This window comes from Salvelinus alpinus, chromosome 7, assembly GCF_045679555.1.
Source record: "Salvelinus alpinus chromosome 7, SLU_Salpinus.1, whole genome shotgun sequence".
Taxonomy (NCBI): Eukaryota; Metazoa; Chordata; class Actinopteri; order Salmoniformes; family Salmonidae; genus Salvelinus; species Salvelinus alpinus.
Genome location: NC_092092.1, coordinates 36,818,124 through 36,841,628, shown reverse-complemented (window position 1 = coordinate 36,841,628; position 23,505 = coordinate 36,818,124). Strand labels below are relative to the sequence as shown.

The following is a 23,505-nucleotide window of genomic DNA, read 5'->3' as shown; positions in this document are numbered from 1 at the left end:
AAAGCCCTTGTCATCAAGAACAAGAACGGGACCACTATTTTTTCCAGATACTGCAATCACTGTCCTCCTCGATGCCCATCCATATTGATAGTGGAAAAGGGAAATGAGTGACATATCACTGCACCGTCGTCTGCCAAGCTTTGAGTTATCAGCACTGGCTGGCTGCAGGGGGCTTCAGAACTATGACTCTTGTTCCGGTCTCATATCCCAGATGCCATGATTGGCTTCTCCACTAGTTGTGTTCAACATGTCAAGTGGTTTTTGTTGCATTTTTTGCCTTTTCTCTTGTGCCACTTAACAAAATAGAAGTAGAAAGGGTTCTAGTATGTAGCTATTTACAAGCCATTTCATGCACTCTGTATTGCACCATGGTTATGCACAGATAGAACCAGCAGCTCTTGTCTCCCTATCGTATTCTTAGGATGGCTATTCATCAACTTGCTGTTGTGGCAGATGGACATGTTGCTCCAATGAGAGACTAATATCAGCTGTGTGTATGTGTATGTGTGTAAATGCAATGTATCTGAGCAAACAGGACGAGGAAATGTACAGACAATGGAACAATCAAATCATCATATTGTCAGACATTGGACATGTCAAATGTCCACAAATGTGAAATATAGATACACCATTTGAAAGATGTTCACTTGAACGTTTGAGGGTAATGTGCAGCTCCTTTATGAACGTGTGGCTTAAAGAGTAGTCGCTCATTCTAATGCAGAACAGGAAACCAAACTCGGCATACAGTTCGGGCCAGTTTCCCAGACACTAAACAGGACTAAAAAGCATTGTCAATATAGATTCTCCATTGAGACAGTTTTTTAATACAGGACTAGGCTTAATCTGTTTCTGGGAAACAGTCCCTTAATGTCTGCACCTGAAACGTCCCTCATTTTCTATTCTGTCCATTTACCGTGTAGTTTACTTAGATTTTGGTGGAAATTATTCCAATAAAAACCACAAAGAAACATCATTAAAACTTGCAAAATACAGCTTGGATGCAGCTGTGAAGACTGTTGCCATAGTTACACAATATATATTACAAGGTCCCGCTGAGGGTTTCGCAGGGCCCTCGTCAGCTTTCGGCTGGAATCGGGTTGGTCTGAAATGTGGTATTTCTCTATGCCTCAATTCTTCTGAGTTCATTATGCTATTAGTGGGTTTTGTTTATGATATTTTTAAACCACCTCTGAGCAAAAACTGTAAACCTCTGAGTGAGAAAATTGCATGTGACAAGAGAAGGAGTGATGCTATTGTTTTGGTTTTCTCAGTGCCACTCTCTCTGGATCTGCATACAATGACATGATCATGTAATAGCCTTCTGAAGACTTATTTGCTCCCGAGCCAGAGCCTAAGCTTTTGTTCAGTGGGCTAACACAGTTGTGTGGCGCGCAGGAGACCAGGATTCAAACACCAATCGGTCACATGTAAGGAACTGAGTTTAGAACAAATGTTCAATATTGCACACCTAATGACCTAAACTCATGCGTTAATTAATCTTGATGCAAAACACATCTTCGTCCTTCCTTTCTTTGGTTTCCTTTCTAAGGGAGTTGTGTGGTTTGCATATGCATGCTTAATTAGGAAATATATGGAAAGCTGTGCATGGGTGGAGATGTATTTATTTTTTCTTCGACTTTAATAGGAAGCATGCTATGGCACATGTTAATTAAACAGCAACATGGATAGCTCAATCATATACAGATATCAGATCTTAACTTTATCACTCTTGGCGCATCAGGAAATTCAAATGAGCCTCGTGAGTCCCTGAAAATGAGCAGTTCTCTTTCTCGTCATGGGTCGGAGGTCGAGTCATTGGGATCAGGGCTCGCTATCGAAATAATTGTCACACTCGCTCGCTCATACGCTAGGCTTAAGTCCTATTACTGCAACATTCAAATGTACAAAAATGTATCTGAAATGCAGCAATACACATAAACAACCGTTGTTTTATATAGCTTAATAACACAAGATAGATAGACATACAAGTGTCAAGCGTATACTAAGGACAAAATTCTAGAAAGTACTTTTTTAATATTCTACGGAATGCTTGTCAAATAGATAAATCGCCCCTAGTCTGTTCAAAAAGTACTATGTTGTTCCGATTTGTAAATACCAAACCAGAGGGCAAACATATCTTGAAAGACTTTGGATGCAAGCAAGACTTAACATTAAGATAACACCGACGTCATTTTTTTTCTTCAAAAGTTGTTGCAATTGAGATCAGCTGTGTGGGGGAATTTAGTGCATTCTGATGGTTTAACGAGACGTCAGCTGGCAATAATCTAGTGACATCGATGGTTGCAATAGGCCCCTTGTTATTTGATTATATTCCAATAGGCTAAATTCTGTAGGCTATGTATAGTCACATAATAAAAGGTATGAAAGCCAAAAATAGGCTAGCCTACTGTTTGTGTTTCCCTGGCTGAGTTGATGAGCTGATTTGGGCCATCAATTGATTGACAGATGTAGGCCTACTGTAGACCTATAAACTGTCCTCCAGTGTGGATGCTCAACAACATTTTATAGTTAGGCTATGAATATATATTTTTTAAATGCAACATGTAAAGTTTTGGTCCCATGTTTCATGAGCTGAAATTAAAGATCCCAGAAATGTTCCATATGCGCAAAAAGCTTATTTCTCTCAAATTGTGTACACATTTGTTTACATCCCTGTTAGTGCCAAGATAATCCATCCACCTGACAGGTGTGGCATATCAAGAAGCCGATTAAACAGCATGATCATTATACAGGTGCACCTTGTGCTGGGGACAATGAAAGGCCACACTAAAATGTGCAGTTTTGTCACACGATACAATCCCACAGATGTCTCAAGTTTTGAGTGAGCATGCAATTGGCATGCTGACTGCAGGAATGTCCACCAGAGCTGTTGCCAGATAATTAAATGTTAATTTGTCCACTATAAGCCACCTCCAACATCGTTTTCGAAAATTTGGCAGTACGTCCAACCGGCTTCACAACCGCAGACCATGTGTAACCACGCAAGCCAACCTCCACATCTGGTTTCTTCACTTGCGGGATGGTCTGAGACCAGCCACCCAGATAGCTGATGAAACTGTGGGTTTGCTCAATCGAATAATTTCTGCACAAAATTCTCACCTTCAATGGCCATTGGCACGCTGGAGAAGTGTGCTTTTCACCGATGAATCTCTGTTTCATCTGTACCGGGCAGATGGCAGACAGCGTGTATGGCGTTGTGTGGACGAGCGGTTTGCTGATGTCAATGTTGTCAACAGAGTGTCCCATGGTGGGCGGTAGGCATAAGCTACAGACAACAAACACAATTGCGTTTCATCGATGGCAATTTGAATGCCTAGAAATACTGTGACGAGGTCCGGTTGGCCGTTGTCGTGCCATTCATCCTCTGCCATCAGCTCATGTTTCAGCATAATCTTGCACGGCCCCATGTCGCAAGGATCTGTACACAATTCCTGGAAGCTGAAAATTGCCCAGACATGTCACCCATTGAGCATGTTTGGGATGCTCTCGATTGACTTGTATGACAGCGTGTTCCAGTTCCCGCCAATATCCAACAACTACTCACAGCCATTGAAGAGGAGTGGGACAAAATTGCACAGGCCACAATTAACAGCCTGATCAGCTCTATGTGAAGGAGATGTGTCTCGCTGCATGAGGCAAATGGTGGCCAAACCAGATACTGACTGGTTTTCTGATCCACTCCCCTACCTTTTTTAAAGTTATTTGTGACCAACAGATGCATATTTGTATTCCCAGTCATGTGAAATCCGTAGATTACGGCCTAATGAATTTATTCAAATTGACTGATTTCCTTATATGTAATGTACCTCAGTAAAATGTTTGACATTGTTGCATGGTGCGCTTATATTTTTATTCAGTGTAGTTATCGTCTTTGGTGTGGACTGAAAGCTTGTATCGTGTGGCTTTATTTTTTCATTTCGTAAAGCTGTCAAGATGTTTATTAATTTCAGGCTATCCAAAGACGATTTTGTTGAGCCGAGACACTTTTCTTTGATGTGTACATTATCAGACTACTAATTTTTACTGATTGAAAACATTTAAATGAATGTAATTAACTCAGGCTGGTCACGATATCGTGATACTATTCATCATGCAATACCATCAGGGAGGCATCTGATTGGCCCCAAATGTATTCTGCAGCATGACAACAACCCCAAACATACAGAGAAGGTCATTAAGAAATATCTTCAGCGTAAAGAAGAAGGAGTCCTGGAAGTCATGGTATGGCCCCCACAGAGCCCTGATCTCAACATCACAGAGTCTGTCTGGGATTACATGAAGAGAGAGAAGCACCTGAGGCTGCCTACATCCACAGAATATCTTTCAAAAACTGTGTGCAAGTGTACCTACAAGAATTGATGCTGTTTTGAAGCCGAAAGGTGGTCACACCAAATATGGATTTGATTTAGATTGTTCTTCTGTTCACTCACTTTGCATTTAGTTAATTGATAAATATAGTCTATTAACATGTCTATTTTTGAAAGCATTCTTACTTTCCAGCATTTTTTCACACCTGCCTAAAACTTTTTCACAGTACTGTATGTCAATTTAACATAATCCACATAAGAATTCACTCGAGACACGCTGTAGCCTGCACGTAGCCTACATTAGGTACAATGTAGGTACGGTGTGCATTGTATACAAACAGCGCTTCCAGCTGCCCCCTGTGGCGATTCTAAATATTTATTCAGATTTTTCAATCCTCCTGCTCCTGAATTATTTTCCTCCTGCAACAAAAGGGATCAAATTAAGATCCGACATTTGAAACATCAAAGAATGCTAGTTTTTCAGTAAATTGGTGTGAATTCTTCACGTGTAGCCTATATGTTAAGCAACCAGATTCTCCCTGAAATACATCCTCCTCAAAGCAGTGTCTTAATTACTTTTTGTCATTTATATACAAATCAGGATGTGTCTCTTTGTGAAATGGAGGAAGGCTGTTCTATATTCCTGGTGAGGCAGTAGTCAAGACACATTGATTGGAAGCAGAGTTCAAACATACTTTCACAGATTTCTAGAGATGCATATTCCCTGATGGGATTTCCCCCCCAGCTTTCAACTGCCACCGCCCACGCACATACTGTTTGCATAAGGAACATGCTGCATTGCATGCTGTCTTGATAGCCCCACTGACCTAATAATGATACCATTATGAAAAATATATATATTCTCACTTAGGTAGACTTGTGTGTTTTAGTTTGAGGCCAGAAAACCTTGCATGTATTGATTTCTTTAGCTTGAAAAAAGAGACAAATAGGATGTGAACAAAAAGTGGATTTTAGAATGTGTTCAACATGTTTCTTTGTTTTATTACCGAATTGATTATATTGATTGTGTCATTTCCTCATGGTGCAGATAGCAGCGAAGTTAAGTGCACAATATTGCTTTAAATCATTTATCTATGCATGTTTCATTTGTGTAGAGAAATGACTGGTTGAACCGAACAGAGTAGCCTGGCCTGACCCATAGAATAACACACATCATCTCCATGGAATTCTAGATCAGACCCTTCTCACTGTGTTAATAGCGGTTTCTCCCCAGTGCCTCCACCCAGGTACCCCCTCAGCGGTCTCCCTTCAGTCCCTGCCTCGTTGTAGGCGGCCAGATCAACCGGGTCCAATCCACTCTGCCAACCTCCCTGGAGGCCTTCTGAACCACACTCAACATCACCACCCATCAGCTGCTATCTGCCTAAGTGGTGACCAGCCATGCCAACACCCACTTTGCCCAGTGCCACGATCAAAAACCCCATACTGGAAATTCCAAATGGCACCCTTTTCCCTACATACTGCACTATATAGTTGAGAGGGTGTCATTTGGGACACAGGCCTGGATTGGACAGAGAGGGGAAGGTTTTGACTGGAACGCCTCTTCATGAGGTGTTGTACCTTCTGGTTATTGGTCTTTCTAGATATCCATTTTGCTCCGCATTTGAATGACATGAGCATTTTCACAGTGATTTCCTTGCAAATGAATTTAACTGCACACCAATTTTTGATTCCACATTCATGTTAACTTCACTCACCATAATCCCCAACAACGCAGTAGTGTCCATTCTCTTCTCCCGTCAATGTTATGACCCAGTGGCACAGTCAGGGACCAAACTGACCAAGCAGTCCTAGAGTCATCAGCAGCACCTCTGATGGACAGTGCAGCCTCAAAGATTACTCCTCATGTACCCGCAAACCACCTCACGTCCCTGCAAACCATCTCAAACAAAATCACACAATGGACAGAGGGGACGGGCCACACGTAAATATAATCTGCTTTTGGGGACATGTGCGATTATATGCAGCTAGACTATAGGCTATAGGGTGAGGAAAGTTTGTGATGACTTATAGGACTAAATAGATGTTGGCAGGACCTGGTTGGGCTGTTCAGGGGACATCTAGAGGCTGTGACATGCTCTCAGTTGTCCCTGATATATGTACATCATGCTTTCCACCTTTTGCTTTCCTCTGAAATGTCACACTGTGAATAAAACCTACTGATTCACTATAATAGACCTATATGGAGGTCTGTCTTGTGTGTAAGTAATTGGATCCATTGAGAATGAGATCCGATACTGTTTAGACAGGTACCTGAGCAGGTAATCAAATGCTTGAAGGTCGAACGATGATGGAGATTTGATTAGCAAGGACTTGGGTATCTCAATGAGGTCTACTGTATGAGATCTGGAACCACTGAGCTCTGTCTGGTTCAATGTTGTGGTTTAACACATATGATATGAATCAAAGTTGCCTCATTTGACAGTACAACCAATGATTGATTAATAATTGCATTACAAACCCATGTTAACTAATTGACTACTAGCCATATCCCACCTCCATGTGATTATAACAAACTAGCCATATTAGAGCAGTCAACAGAATTATTCATGCAGTGTGGCCTACATCGTGACATTCTATGAGAGGACACCACATATTTATGGTCAACATGAACCCACGGAAGTGTTTACATATGTAACAGCCATCTTATGGTAAGGGAGGCAAATGAGGAGCCATTTGAGAACATCTGGCAGGCCTAACCAACCTGAGGACAGGAGGATCACACAGAGTGATCCATAGCTTTTGTATAGGGCCCCTCAGCTGGCAGATGCTGCACATGTATCTACTTTGTTCTCTATGACGCAATATGTAAAGCTTTTTCTAATATGGACACTACAACCAGAATGTTTTATATGTGAGCATGAATACAGTATGGGAGGGTAAGGGTTAAACCATGTGCAGGCCTTTCTTTCTGCAAATGGCATTTTAAATAACAATTTTTATTGTACTACAAGAAAGTCTCTGTTGTGATTACCACATATGGCATATGTCGTGACGTTGTATTGATTAATGTGACAACTGCTCTTCATCGAATGATTAACTGTTTATAATTACATGATTAAATGAATCAGGTAATCATTAACGCAGTAACCTGGGGCACCATGGGAAAGTTTGTTTTTATTGAGTTTCCATTTCCCAAATGAACTCAAAGAATATCAGAGTATCGATTTACAACAGTCGCTAATTCATTAATTTCCTCTACAGTCTCATCCTGAACGTCGCATAATCCGAGAATCTGCACAAACACGAGTCCCACTAAATGAGTCCGTACCACACCAATTTAGTTGATTATTTATTTACTAACAAGCTAAAATGATAATATAAGGTACACATACACAAACACACAGTCTAGGCTATTGATTAGAACTTGTAGCCGTGTAGCTGACCGAACTCAGGGATGAAAGCATTGTAGACATACGATTCCTTGGAATGAAAGCAGTGTAGACACGATTCCTTGCAGAGTGGTAACCGGGTGGTCCTGCTTGAATTCACCCTCTTAGACACAGCTACTCATCCGTAGCATAGATTGTTAAGCGGTTCCTTTGTCTTCTTCAACCTCGTGTTGCGTTTTGGGGTTGCGACTAACTGCAGAACGTGGTCACCTAGTCTGAATGTAAATTCTTAACTCACATGTTTTATACCCTTGGGTCAAGTGTGGCAAGTTATGGCAAGTTCTCTGGGCGTAACTAGTTACGAGGCTTGGTCTGGATTTTACTCTGATCCAATTTAGACAACTAACTTCACATTTCATCTTTACAAAAACATTCTCTTTGATCTGGAAATTTTCCACACAACGTACAGTATGCAAACATCAGGTACATATTAGGAAAATTCTTCAAGTTACAATGTTTTCGTTATAGCGTCGTCATTTAACTTTTAATCACATAACAAAAACGACATTCATTTTCATATTCCATCTATTGTCATTACCACCATTTTGGCTGACGAAACATATTGTCCCAAAGTCCATTTATTGCAATTTACTGTTCTGAGGTAGGTTCTCCGTAGCCTCATCATACATTCCATTCCTCCACACTGAGAGGACAAAGGGATTTTATCTGCTGCCTTAAGATTTACAATGGGCTGGAGGTGTCATAACCCCCCCACCTCCATACCTCTGGATCCTCCGCTGGTGGGTGTGAGAGATGTCTCATTCAGATTGTGGTCCACGGTAACCTGACATATAGGACCAAGCAAGCAATGCGATGTAAAATGTAGGAGCAATTATAGTATTTCAAAAGGCTAGGATGTTACCTAATAAAACATTTTGGCACTACCTAGGCTGCAGTTCTAAGGTGTACAAAAGGCTTGTCGTTTGGAAGGTACACTTTTCTGCTGGAACGGGCTGCCAACACAATGGACTGTGGGAAAGGCAGTACCACCAGGAGAACAACAAACGGGAGAACAACAAAGGACATTTTAACAACACTATTTTCACAGTCGAGTAATTTCTCCGTAAACATTCTGAGCTCAGTTCTTGACAGATTTGAGCTCCAGTCCAGTGGATGGGTTTTTGGAGGGTCTTTAGCTGTGAGCCTTGCATGGACCCAAATGCTGTCTGTCCACCATGGTTTGCCAAGCCACATGGGTGTTATGTTTGTTCCTTGTATAATTGGATAATGACAAGACTGTAGAGGATTTTACATGGGTTCTGTTGGATAGAAACAATGGCAATACATCTAAGTCTTCTGCCCTCAATCTGCCTGTTCCCTCCACGGTCTTAGCTGCTCACTTGCAGTATGGTAACCTCTTTCTTTCTCTCTCCCTCTCTCTCTTTCTTTGCAGGCTGTTGAGACCAACCTGGCTTCCAAGGACAGTCACTGGGTGTTTGTCAATGAGGTAGGCAAAGACAAGAGTATTTATGTTAATGCTGCTTTCTCTATCGCTGCCTGGCCCCCTCTTTGCTTCTTTTCCCTCTCTCTCTCTTTCTCCTCCTAACTACTATCTTTGCCCTCCCTCTATATACCCACAACAACAAAAACAGTGAGTTGATGATTAAGGGAACATCCTTTAGACGTCTTTCAGCTCAGTAGTCACCCACAGTGACTGAAGTTCAGCAGCACCTTGCAATGTGTGTGTCTTGTAATGTTCAGTCACTGCACACTGAGCTCTAACAAAAAGGTGTGTTCATTGTTTGATACGACGCATTACAATCATTGCCAAGTGGTTAATTAAGGCAAATGAGCGTTTCCTCTTTGTCTGTTTACATTTCAATATGTCTGATTCTCCCACATCCACTTAAGCATTTGCAGTTCTGGAAAAACAATTCTCATTTTATGAATTATAAATTCAAAACTGTCATCCCTTGCTTAATTTGCCGGTGTTGCCACTCTGCCAGTTGCAAATTAAGAATTAAAATTCCAGAAAGATCTGTTTGAACAGTTTTGGTACCGCGAACCATTTATTTAAATATGCCACCATACAGAGTCTAGGTGTGCGTCCCAAATAGCAGTATTTCCCCGATATAGTACCCTACATTTTACCAGAGCCCAATGGGAATAGGATGCCATTTTTATGACGCAGCCTAGGTCTTTGCCATAGACATAGTCTGGGTCTCTGGACCACTAGGATGCCACACTTGTTTTTCAGTATTGGCTGAGGGGAGCGAGGGGGCCGATGCCGAGTCAAGACCGATACCGAGTCAAGACCAAGACCAGAACAATGCAAATCTAATCTAGTATTTCTGTGTTCATATTTCAGAAGAACATATGGATTCTTTAGACATTCAGAATGATGACATAATGCATGCTGAGAGAAAATAAAGAGCTACTCTATAAATGATCACTAACCCAAATGGGTCTCTAAATAATAGATATAAAGACAAAATATATAACAACTTCCTCGGTCTGCCCTTACTAATACACTGCACCAAAATACCCTAGTTTCAGACTCCTAATTATCCTTACATCTCTGAAGACTCTCGCGACTTCCATGCCAGTCGGAAGAACTTAGGTTAACTTAACCATGGAGTGTTAACAACACTAAGGTGGAAACTAGAGATCCTGACTGCCAACGTGTTCAGCCTGAGACATGCCATTTCTGTAACGTTCGTCGTTGGGAGAAAGAGAGGAGGACCAAGGCGCGGCGTGGTAAGTATTCATTATCTCTTTTAATGAAAACGAATACTCAAACAAAAACAACAAAACGAAACAGTCCTGAACGGTGAAAATACAAAACACAGAACAGAAAATAATCACCCACAAAACACAGGTGGAAAAAGGCTACCTAAGTATGATTCTCAATCAGAGACAACTAACGACACCTGCCTCTGATTGAGAACCATACCAGGCCAAACGCAAAACACAACATAGAAAAACGAACATAGACAACCCACCCAACTCACGCCCTGACCATACTAAAACAAAGACATAACAAAAGAACTAAGGTCAGAACGTGACAATTTCGTTATCCTTATGCTCACACCTCACCATTGTTACAGCCCCCTCCTCTCGCCTTCCTTAATTGTCACAGACCCCCCCCCCAAAAAAATAGAAGTGTTCAAAAGTCAAATGATAAAACATAACATCTCTAATTAAATAAAACATGATAAAACAAAGTATTCCCAAGACATAAGTACAATAAAAAAAAAAATGAAATAAGTTTGATTAAATTGTAAAAATATATACAATTGCACTGTAAGAACGGGACGCCCCTTGCACTGACTGACATGCTGTGCCTTAGACCGCTGTGTACAATATAAGTCATAAGTAAAAAAATATATTCCAATCCCCTTTCCCAAAAAAAAAAGTTAGGAACACAACAATTTTTTTAAATTGCAAGCTCTCCTCAACAATGCCATAAACATTCATAAAAACAGACACAATATCAATATATTTTTTTAAACGATAAGTAATAAGGAGTCGTAAAAAGAAGAGGGTAATGTCCTGTATATACAGTTGAAGTCGGAAGTTAACATACACCTGTCACACCCTGGCCTCTGTTATATTGATTTTCTTTATTAGTTTAGTTAGGTCAGGGTGTGACATGGGATGTTTGTGTGTTTTGTCTAGTTTAGGGTGTGTGTATTGTTTAGGGGGTTTGGTATGGGGTTGTGTTCAGTAGAGAGGTTTAGGAAAGTCTATGGTTGCCTGGTTTGGTTCTCAATCAGAGACAGCTGTTTATTGTTGTCTCTGATTGGGAGCCATATTTAAGGCAGCCATAGGCTTTAGGTGATTGTGGGTAATTGTCTATGTTCTATGTTGCATGTGTGCACTTAGTTCGTTTTAGCTTCACGTTTGTTTTTCTTCATTAAAAAGAAGATGGCTTTCTTTCACGCTGCGCCTTGGTCCACGCATTCGTCATATAACGGTCGTGACAACACCTCAGCCAAATACATTTAGACTCAGTTTTTCACAATTCCTGACATTTAATCCCCTGTTTTAGGACAGTTTAGGATCACAACTTTATTTTAAGAATGTGAAATGTCAGAATAATAGTAGAGAATGATTTATTTCAGCTTTTATTTCTTTCATCACATTCCCAGAGGGTCAGCAGTTTACATACAGTCAATTAGGATTTGGTAGCATTGCCTTTAAATTGTTTAACTTGGGTCAAACGTTTTGGGAAGCCTTCCACAAGCTTCCTTCAATAAGTTGGGTGAATTTTGGCCCATTTGGCCCAGAGCTGGTGTAACTGAGTCAGGTTTGTAGGCCTCCTTGCTCGCACACGCTTTTTTAGTTCTGCCCCAAAAAATTATTTGGGATTGAGGTCAGGGCTTTGTGATGGCCACTCCAATACCTTGACTTTGTTGTCCTTAATCCATTTTGCCACAACTTTGGAAGTATGCTTGGGGTCATTGTCCATTTTGAAGACCCATTTGCGACCAAGCTTTAACTTCCTGACTGATGTCTTGAGATGTTGCTTCAATATATCCACATAATTTCCCTCTTCATGATGCCATCTATTTTGTGAAGTGCACCAGTCCCTCATGCAGCAAAGCACCCCCACAACATGATGCTTCATGGTTGGGATGGTGTTCTTCGGCGGCGATCTTTGTCCCCATGTGCAGTTGCAAACCGTAGTCTGGATTTTTATGGCGGTTTTGGAGCAGTGGATTCTTCTTTGCTGAGCGGTCTTTCAGGTTATGTCGATATAGGCCTCGTTTTACTGTGGATATTCTTTTCTTCCAGCATCTTCACAAGGTCATTTGCTGTTTTGGGATTGATTTGCACTTTTCGCACAAAGTATGTTCATCTTTAGGAGACAGAACGCATCTCCTTCCTGAGCGGTATGACGACTGCGTGGTACCATGGTGTTTATACTTGCATACTTTTGTTTGTACAAGATGAACGTGGTACTTTCAGGCGTTTGGAAATTGCTCCCAATGATGAACCAGACTTGTGGAGGTCTACAATTTTTTCTTTTTTTGTCTTGGCTGATTTCTTATGATTTTCCAATGATGTCAAGCAAAGAGGCACTGAGTTTGAAGGTAGGCCTTGAATTACATCCACAGGTACACCTTCAATTGACTCAAATTATGTCAATTAGCCTATCAGAAGCTTCTAAAGCCATGACATAATTTTCTGGAATTTTTCAAGCTGTTTAAGGCACAGTCACCTTAGTGTATGTAAAACTCTGACCCACTGGAATTGTGATGCAGTGAAATAATCTGTCTGTAAACAGTTGTTGGAAAAATTGCTTGTGTCATGCACAAAGTAGATGTCCTAACTGACTTGCCAAAACTATAGTTTGTTAACAATACATTTGTGGACTGGTTGAAAAATGAGTTTTAATGACTCCAACCTAAATGTATGTAAACTTCCGACTTCAACTGTAGGTAAGCGTGGGTGTTCTGTATTTACAGTGGCTTGCGAAAGTATTCTCCCCCCTTGGCATTTTTCCTATTTTGTTGCCTTACAACCTGTAATTAAAATAGATTTTTGGGGGATTTGTATATTTGATTTACACAACATACCTACCACTTTGAAGATGCAAAGTATTTTTTATTGTAAGACAAACAAGAAATTAGACAAAAAAAACTGAACTTGAGCATGGATAACTATTTACCCCCCCTCCATGGTCAATACTTTGTAGAGCCACCCTTTGCAGTTATTACAGCTGCAAGTCTCTTGGGGTATGTCTCTATAAGCTTGGCACATCTAGCCAATGGGATTTTTTCCCATTCTTCATGGCAAAACTGCTCAAGCTCCTTCAAATTGGATGTGTTCTGCTGGTGTACAGCAATCTTTAAGTCATACCACATATTCTCAATTGGTTTGAGGTCTGGGATTTGACTAGGCCATTCCAAGAAATGTAAATGTTTCCCCTTAGACCACTCGAGTGTTGCTTTAGCAGTATGCTTAGGGTCAGTATGCTCACCTCCATCCCAGTCTCAAATCTCTGGAAGACTGAAACAGGTTTCCCTCAAGAATTTCCCTGTATTTAGCATCATCCATCATTCCTTCAATTCTGAACAGTTACCCAGTCCCTGCCGATGAAAAACATCCCCACAGCTTGCAGCTGCCACCACCATGCTTCACTGTGGGGATGGATTTCTCGGGGTGATGGGAGGTCTTGAGTTTGCGCCAGGCATGGTGTTTTTCTTGATGGCCAAAAAGCTCAATTTTAGTCTCATCTGACCAGAGTACCTTCTTCCATATGTTTGGGGAGTCTCCCACATGCCTTTTGGCGAACACTAAACGTGTTTGTTTATTTTCTTGTTTTAGCACCATGTTTTTCCTGGACACTCTTCTGTAAAGCCCAGCTCTGTGGAGTGTACGGCTTGAAGTAGTCCTATGGACAGATGCTCCAATGTCCACTGTGGAGCTTTGCAGCTCCTTCAGGATTATCTTTGGTCTCTTTGTTGCCTCTCTGATTAATGCCCTCCTTTACTGGTCCGTGAGTTTTTGTGGGTGGCCCTCTCTTAGCAGGTTTGTTGTGGTGACATATTCTTTCCATTTTTTAATAATGGATTTAATGGTGATCCGTGGGATATTAAACGTTTCGGATATTTTTTAATAACACAACCCTGATCTGTACTTCTCCACAACTTTGTCCCTGACCTGTTTGGAGAGCTCCTTGGTCTCCATGGTGCTGCTTGCGACATATGTGACAGATCATGTGACACTTAAATTTCACACAGGTAGACTTTATTTAACTAATTATGTGACCTCTGAAGGTAATTGGTTGCACCAGATCTTATTTAGGGGCTTCATAGTAAAGTGGGTGAATACATATGCACGCACCACTTTTCCATTAAAACATTTTTTTAATTATTTTTTTCATTTCACTTCACCAATTTGGACTCTTTGTATGTCCATTACATGGAATCCAAATAAAAATCCATTTAAATTACAGGTTGTAATGCAACAAAATAGGAAAAACTCCAAGGAGGATGAATACTTTTGCAAGGCACTGTAGGTATGTGTTTGCTTCTCAACAAGTCTCTTGAGAAGCAGGTGTGAAGAGTCAGTGAAAATAGTCTAAGGTGCAGGTAATTATCTGTGGTCTATTTCACATCAGATGTTTTGGGTAGGGCAGCGGTAGACTTGGATGGTTGCTCCGGTTTTCATTCCGATGCCACTTTTAATTCCCATAAGCCCGCTTGGCCCTTCTTCTCCGGAATGCTGCTGCGATCAAGTCCTCAAACTCAGGGGGACGCCAGGAGGGGAGTTTATTAAAAATGCCGACTGGCCTTAGCCTGTGAAATTACAGAAGACAATAACTTATTTTGCCCAAAAATCTAACTGTCTTGAACACTGGAATCTCAAAGCTGAAAAAGAAAACACTAAAATCTGTGGAACAAGTCTAAACTTTTCAAAACTCAGTACTGTATTTAAAATGTATGGATTGGTTTACATTTATAAACTAACTTGTCTCTGGCGACACCGCCTTCGCTTTTTTATGTCCTGTTTCTTTGCTCTGTCTGGGGTGTCCGACGACTTATGCCTCTCTCAGTCCAATACCGATTTGCATCTGAGGAGTTAGTGTGGTGTATTACACTGAATATAAATGCAACATGTAAAGTGTTGGCTGAAATGAAAGATCCCAGAAATGTTCCCTATGGACAAAAAGCCAATTTCTCTCAAATTTTGTGCACAAATTTGTTTAGTGAACATTTCTCCTTTGCCAAGATAATCCATCCACCTGATAGGTGTGGCATATCAAGAAGCAGATTAAACAGCATGATCATTACACAGGTGCATCTTGTGCTGGGGACAATAAAAGGCCACTCTAAAATGTGCAGTTTTGTCACACAACACAATGCCACAGATGTCTCAAGTTTTGAGGGAGCGTGCAATTGGCATGCTGACTGCAGGAATGTCCACCAAAGCTGTTGCCAGATAATTGAATGTTAATTTCTCTACCATAAGCCACCTCCAATATCGTTTTAGAGAATTTGGCAGTACGTCCAACCGGCCTCACAACCGCAGACCATGTGTAACCACACCAGCCCAGGACCTCCACATCCGGCTTCTTCACCTGCGGGATAGTTTGAGACCAGCCACCCGGACAGCTGATGAAAACTTTGGGTTTGCATAACCGAAGAATTACTGCACAAACTGTAAGAAGGGAAGCTCATCTGCGTGCTCGACGTACTGGGCAGATGGCCGGTGTGGGCGAGCGGTTTGCTGATCTCAAAGCTGTGAATAGAGTGCCCCATGGTGGCGGTGGGGTTATGGTATGGGCAGGCATAAGCTATGGACAATGAACACAATTGCATTTTATCTATGGAAATGTGAATGCACAGAGATACCGTGATGAGATCCTGCCCATTGTCATGCCATTCATCTGCCGCCATCACCTCATGATTCAGCATGATAATGCACAGCTCCATGTTGCAAGGATCTGTACACAATTCCTGGAAGCTGAAAATGTTCCAGTTCTTCCATGGCCTGCATACTCACCAGACATGTCACCCATTGAGCATGTTTGGGATGCTCTGGATCGATGTGTACGACAGCATGTTCCAGTTCCCACCAACCCCTTTTGGAGCTGGTGGAACCTGTGTGCTTGGGCTACCGCGAGCTTCCTAGTTAGGTACCCTCTGAGCTGGCTTGGGGCGTGATTGTATGTCCCCATAGTATGTTATACAGAGTGACCGACTCAAGGGGAACGTACAGTTATGGATATAACTACTGTTCCCTGAAGGAGGGAACAAGGTATGACATATTTTGTCCCTGCGCCGTCAGGGAATTCGGGCTCGCTGAAGAGCGGTGCTAAATTGAGGAAATTCATGCGATCCCTGGTATTATAGACAGGAAGGCGGGGCTTCCGAGGGCAGGTTTGACATCCATTGGCCCGTTGGCCATGATTTCAGTTTTCTTCAGGAGAATGTGATTGGTTGCTGACTCCCCATAGAATGTTATACCTCGTTCCCTCTTTCAGGGAACAGTAGTTATGTTCTTAACTGTATGTTATAGGCCTACTAAATAAATGTTTGGAGTAGATTGCCTGCTGAGCTGGGGTTTGGTTTGAGGATAGACAAGGTGAAAGGGGATATTAAAACTTCTTCGGGTTTGGTGTCCCTTCCACGGGACGGTTGAGCTAATGTAGGCTAATGTGATTAGCATGAGGTTGTAAGTAACAAGAACATTTCCCAGGACATAGACATTTCTTATATTGGCAGAAAGCTTAACAAGAATGTAACATGTGTAAAGATCCATGACCTATCAGAGCCGACTAATCAAGATATGTTTTTATCGTGTCTTCTCAATACTAAGCTACTTCTTATCATTAAAAATATTTTGACTTAAATGTACACACTCGGGAACAGACCATTTTAAACAGAGCTAGTGAGTGCTCAACTTTCAAACAATTTCCCCCACTCTTCCCTAGTAGCTGCACAGAGCAAGTTGACATTTATTGGGATGAGTTGTCCTGGAGGCAGAGCTGAGAGATTTCCACTAGTTGGGCCTGCTGCAAAGTCAAAATTGGCTGTATATAGTAAAAATTCAGAATTTAAGGTTAGGCATAAAGTTAGCAGTGGATATGAATGTACAGGTAACTGACAAAATCATGGAAATGCTTCAGTGAATGAGGGATACAAAGTATATTGAGAGCAGGTGCCTCCACACAGGTGTGGTTCCTGAGTAGGGCTGTGGCGGTTATGAAAATCTGTCAGCCAGTGGTTGTCAAGCAAATAACTGCAGGTCTCACGGTAATTGACTGATAATTAACACCAACCGAAAAGCCAGCACTCCCCGATGCTTCATTTGGTGGCTTCAGCTTTCTGTAAGAACTGACGCTGGAGTAGAGAAGCAGGTACGGTGTCTGAACGTTTACATTTTGCGCAGGACAGGAACAGGACCAGAACCGGGTTACCCAACGACATACGTTAGTCAACTCTGAAGCGGGGAACAGAGCTGGGGAACAGGCAGATATAGGGGAGGTAGTAACACAGGTGATTGAGTCCAGGTGAGTCCAATGAATCGCTGATGTGCGTGACAAGGGAAGCAGATGTGCGTAATGATAGTGGCAGGAGTGTGTAGTGCAGGGCGGGAGAGAGGGAGCAGGCGTGAGAATGTTGTAAAGAGAAACAATGTGCTTAATATTAGGAAAGTTGATAAATAAATACAGTAGGCCTAGACTATAGAAAGCGAATGGGATCCTCCTCTTTTTAATAGAGGCCATCACTCTGATGAGCATGAATACGATGTAAACCATATACCATGGCCATCTCAGTCACCAGATCTGAACCCAATTCAACACTAATGGGAGATTCTGTAGCGGTGCCTGAGACAGCATTTTCCACCAACATCAATAAAACACCAAATTATGGAATTTCTCATGGAAGAATGGTGTCACATCCTTCCAATAGTGCTCCAGACACTAGAATCTATGCCAAGGTGGATTGAAGCTGGTCTGGCTTACCAATGCCCTCTTAAGACACTTTATGTTGGTGTTTCGTTTATTTTGTCTGTTACCTTTATTATGAAAGGACTGTGGATGTTTGGCCTGGCAAAAGCATTTTTAGAAGCTGACTGAATGGGAGCTGATTCAGAGTTTTTTTTATTCCGCTGGGCTCGGCAGGTCTCAGGAAGAAATTACGATTACTCATTGTCCAAGACCGAGTCAAGACCGAGTAAAAATGTACCTGACACCGAAATAAGACATTCAATTTGTGGTCTCGAGACCGGACTCGAGACACACTGCCTACGGGTTGCTTCAAAAAAACAATATACGATATTAACATACATAGCACATATACAGTGCATTCGGAAAGTATTCAGACCCCTTGACCTTTTCCACATTAGTTACGTTACAGCCTTATTCTAAAATGGATTAAATACATAAAATGCTATTGTTAAATATGGAGACCCTGCATGGATCATTTGCTTTGAAACATCATCAGACATAATATTTGTTGCTAATATGCAAATGTGTTTAATTAGTGTCGGCTTAGATTTTCTTTGTTGTTGTTCGATTACATTTGATATCAGTCAAAATGAATAAGAAAAACTATTCTAAATAATATGTTTCTGAGAAAAGCCTTATGATATGGATTTTCTGACTCAGATGTTCCAGAGTTGTGTAGAATCACGCAGGGGAGCAATTTTTTAACATCCAGCATCACTCCATCAAGGAAAGTATAGTATTCTATCTTACAAAAGATATCTACATATATTTCAGGATGTTGTATATCCTGGAAATAATCAGAATTCATGTCAACTGTATGTGATATTACCACTAGGTTTCTAAAACCACAATTCAACAAAATCACAATCTCTTTTTGTCTTTTAATAATTTGAAGCATATTTTAACACAGGTTTAAAAGACCTAACAAACACTTTGTACTTTTTTGTAACACTTTTTACATAGGCACGGCCCTGTTGTTACTTCATATCTCAGCAATAATGCCTTGCATTATGCCTAGGAAGGAAGCACTTCAATTTGCTCAACTTGCCACTGACTCAACCATCGGCTCAACTTACCCTAGTGCAAACATTTGGACTATTAGCCCACACAGCTACAATGATGCACTTTCATGCTAGGTTTAGGACCTCATATTGAAGCTTATAGAGACCCCAATTGATGTATAAAACAGTCTAAAAATGATCTACTTTGGTTAAGACACAAGCATCATGAAACCCCTAACCTCTAAATTAATTTTACTTTGTGAAAATCAAATTTTTGGACCTATCTTGCTTAGTACTTTGTCCATGTTGTTTCTTCCTCCATGAAAAGATGACCTCTTGTCACACCCTGGCCTTAGTATTCTTTGTTTTCTTTATTATTTTAGTTAGGTCAGGGTGTGACATGGGGAATGTTTGTGTTTTATCGGTTTTGGGTGGTTATATGGTAAAGGGGGTGTTGGGTGTAGTGTATGGGTTTGTGTTGAGTGTATGTGTCTAGCTGTGTCTATGTTGGTGTAGTTGTCTAGGAGAGTCTATGGTTGCCTGAATGGGTTCCCAATTAGAGACAGCTGATTTCTGTTGTCTCTGATTGGGAGCCATATTTAGGGTAGCCATAGGCTTTCGTTTGATGTGGGTAATTGTCTATGTTATACGTTTGTAGCCTGTATGTGCACTACGTTCATAGCTTCACGGTCGTTTGTTTGTTTTGTTAGTTTTGTAATAGTGTTTTGTTTTTGGTTCTCCTTCTTCATAATAAAAAGGAAGATGGCTTATTTTCCTAATGCTGCGTTTTGGTCCGTCAATCCTCCACACGATCGTGACAGAATTACCCACCAATACAGGACCAAGCGGCATGTAAAGCGGCAACAGGACCCACCTACACAGGATTCTTGGACATGGGAGGAGATACTGGATGGTAAGGGGCCTTGGGCACAACCGGGAGAATATCGCCTTCCTCGTGAAGAGCTGGAGGCAGCTAAAGCCGAGAGGAGGCGATATGAGGAGGCAGCACGGAGACAAGGCTGGAAGCCCGTGAGTACAACCCAAAAATTTCTTGGGGGGGGCCTTAAAGGGAGTGTGGCGAAGTCAGGTAGGAAACCTGCGCCTACTCCCTGTACTTACCGTGGAGAGCGAGAGTACGGGCAGACACCGTGTTACGCAGTAGAGCGCACGGTGTCTCCTGTACGCGTGCATAGCCCGGTTCGGTACATTCCAGCTCCACGTATCGGCCGGGCTAGATTGAGCGTTGAGCCGTATGTCATGAAGCCGGCCCAACGCATCTGGTCACCAGTGCGTCTCCTCGGGCCGGCGTACATGGCACCAGCCTTACGCATGGTGTCCCCGGTTCGCCTACATAGCCCGGTGCGTGTTATTCCACCTCCCCGCACTGGTCAGGCGACGGGGAGCATACAACCAGGTAGGGTTGGGCAGGCTCAGTGCTCAAGGGAGCCAGTACGCATGCACGGTCCGGTATTTCCGGCGCCACCTCCCCGCCCCTACCCAGTACCACCAGTGCCTCCTCCACGCACTAGCCCTATGGTGCGTGTCTCCAGCCCTTTACCACCAGTGCCTAAACCACGCAACAAGCCTCCTGTGTGTCCCCAGAGTCCTGTGCGTCCTGTTGCTGCTCCCCGCACTAGCCCTGAGATGCGTGTCCCCAGTCCGGTACCACCAGTTCCGGCACCACGCACTAGGCCTGATGTGCGCTCCCAGGGTCCAGTATGCCCTGTTCCTTCTCCCCGCACTAGCCCTGAGATGCGTGTCCCCAGCCCGGTACCACCAGTTCCGGCACCACGCACCAGGCCTACAGTGCGCCTCAGCCGGCAAGAGTCTGCCGTCTGCACAGCGATGCCTGAACTGCCCGTCTGCCAAGCGCCATCTGAGCCATCCGTCTACCCAGCGCCATCTGAGCCATCCGTCTACCCAGCGCCATCTGAGCCATCCGTCTACCCAGCGCCATCTGAGCCATCCGTCTACCCAGCGCCATCTGAGCCATCCGTCTACCCAGCGCCATTAGAGCCGCCCGTCTGTCCCGAGCCGTCAGAGCCGTTCGTCAGTCAGGAGCCGCTAGAGCCGTTCGTCAGTCAGGAGCCGCTAGAGCCGCCAACCAGACAGGATCTGCCAGAGCCGCCAACCAGACAGGATCTGCCAGAGCCGCCAACCAGACAGGATCTGCCAGAGCCGTCAGCCAGCCATGAGCAGCCAGATCCGTCAGCCAGCCATGAGCAGCCAGATCCGTCAGCCAGCCATGAGCAGCCAGATCCGTCAGCCAGCCATGAGCAGCCAGATCCGTCAGCCAGCCATGAGCAGCCAGATCCGTCAGCCAGCCATGAGCAGCCAGATCCGTCAGCCAGCCATGAGCAGCCAGATCCGTCAGCCAGCCATGAGCAGCCAGATCCGTCAGCCAGCCATGAGCAGCCAGATCCGTCAGCCAGCCATGAGCAGCCAGATCCGTCAGCCAGCCATGAGCAGCCAGATCCGTCAGCCAGCCATGAGCAGCCAGATCCGTCAGCCAGCCATGAGCAGCCAGATCCGTCAGCCAGCCATGGGCCGTCCCTCAGTCCGGAGCTGCCGTCCCTCAGTCCGGAGCTGCCGTCCCTCAGTCCGGAGCTGCAGTCCCTCAGTCCGGAGCTGCAGTCCCTCAGTCCGGAGCTGCAGTCCCTCAGTCCGGAGCTGCCGTTCCTCAGTCCGGAGCTGCCCCTTATCCTGGTGCTCTCCCTTATCCTGGTGCTGCCCCTTACCCTGGTACTGCCCCTTAGTCCGGAGCTGGCCATTAGTCCGGAGCTGGCCATTAGTCCGGAGCTGCCCCTTAGACCGGAGCTGCCCCTTAGTCCGGAACTGCCCCTTAATTCAGTGGGGTTAATGTGGAGGGGGGTCATTTGGAGGAAGCTAAGGAGGCGGTTAGTGACTGTGGTGGGGTGGGGACCACGACCAGTGCCGGAGCCGCCACCGTGGAAGGAAGCCCACCCAGACCCTCCCCTAGACTGTGTGCTGGTGCGCCCGGAGTTCGCACCTTAAGGGGGGGGTTATGTCACACCCTGGCCTTAGTATTCTTTGTTTTCTTTATTATTTTAGTTAGGTCAGGGTGTGACATGGGGAATGTTTGTGTTTTATCGGTTTTGGGTGGTTATATGGTAAAGGGGGTGTTGGGTGTAGTGTATGGGTTTGTGTTGAGTGTATGTGTCTAGCTGTGTCTATGTTGGTGTAGTTGTCTAGGAGAGTCTATGGTTGCCTGAATGGGTTCCCAATTAGAGACAGCTGATTTCTGTTGTCTCTGATTGGGAGCCATATTTAGGGTAGCCATAGGCTTTCGTTTGATGTGGGTAATTGTCTATGTTATACGTTTGTAGCCTGTATGTGCACTACGTTCATAGCTTCACGGTCGTTTGTTTGTTTTGTTAGTTTTGTAATAGTGTTTTGTTTTTGGTTCTCCTTCTTCATAATAAAAAGGAAGATGGCTTATTTTCCTAATGCTGCGTTTTGGTCCGTCAATCCTCCACACGATCGTGACACCTCTTCTGAAATTTATGGTCAAATTATTAATTTTGTGTATAGTTTCCTAGAAAAAAAGGTGGCTCAGGTTACCCCTTAAGCTCAGCCTACCCCACTCCCCCCTAATGTGTGTGTGCATTGTTAATAATTTAGGTAAAAATATTATGTTGCTTTTGAGGCTGCTTGTTAAAAACTATTTATAGTTTTTCTGTCAGAACCAGCAAATTGTTTTTCATCGTAATATCGTAATACATTGAGCCTGCAATGTATTGCAATATATGGTTCCAGTACCACCATATTGCACTTTCACACTTTGTAGCTAGCTTGTACTAGCTGAGACACTCTAACCTTGGTGTTGTACTATCAGACAGATCCTCCAGAACAATGCTTTAGCTTTACATTACTTATTCATCTGCTACAGGCCCAGGCCAAGATCAACACTACTCTGTCTAAATAAACATGAGCGTTTATGAAAGAGATCATGGACTTTTGCCAGGGGTAAACAGTTGTGTCCTCCATCCAAATATCCATCTGTTATACGCTGAGTGTACAAAACATTAAGAACATCTTCCATTCTTGATACATTCTTGATACACATGTGAAACTGTTGAGTGTGAAAAACCCAGCAGTGTTGCAAAACCCAAAGCGGTGCACCTGGCACCTGGCACCTACTACCATACACCATTCAAGGGCACTTAAATGTTTTGTCTTTCCCATTCACTCTCTGAATGGCACACAAACACAATCAATTTCTCAATTGTCTCAAGGCTTAAAAATCTTTCTTTAATCTGTCTCCTCCCCTTCATCTACACAGATTAAAGTGGATTTAACAAGTATTTGTGACATCAATAAGGGATTATAGCTTTCAC

General features: G+C 43.1%; 1 protein-coding gene across 2 annotated transcripts in view; it reads left to right on the top strand.

Moving 5' to 3' along the window:
• LOC139580939 (glutamate receptor ionotropic, delta-1-like) overlaps positions 1-23,505 on the top strand; it is a 437,178-nt gene that overhangs the window by 323,856 nt on the left and 89,817 nt on the right. For both annotated transcript variants that reach the window (XM_071410111.1, XM_071410112.1), the window contains exon 5: positions 9,135-9,188. In XM_071410111.1, the coding sequence (XP_071266212.1) occupies positions 9,135-9,188 (54 nt within the window). The remainder of the gene's footprint in view (positions 1-9,134; positions 9,189-23,505) is intronic.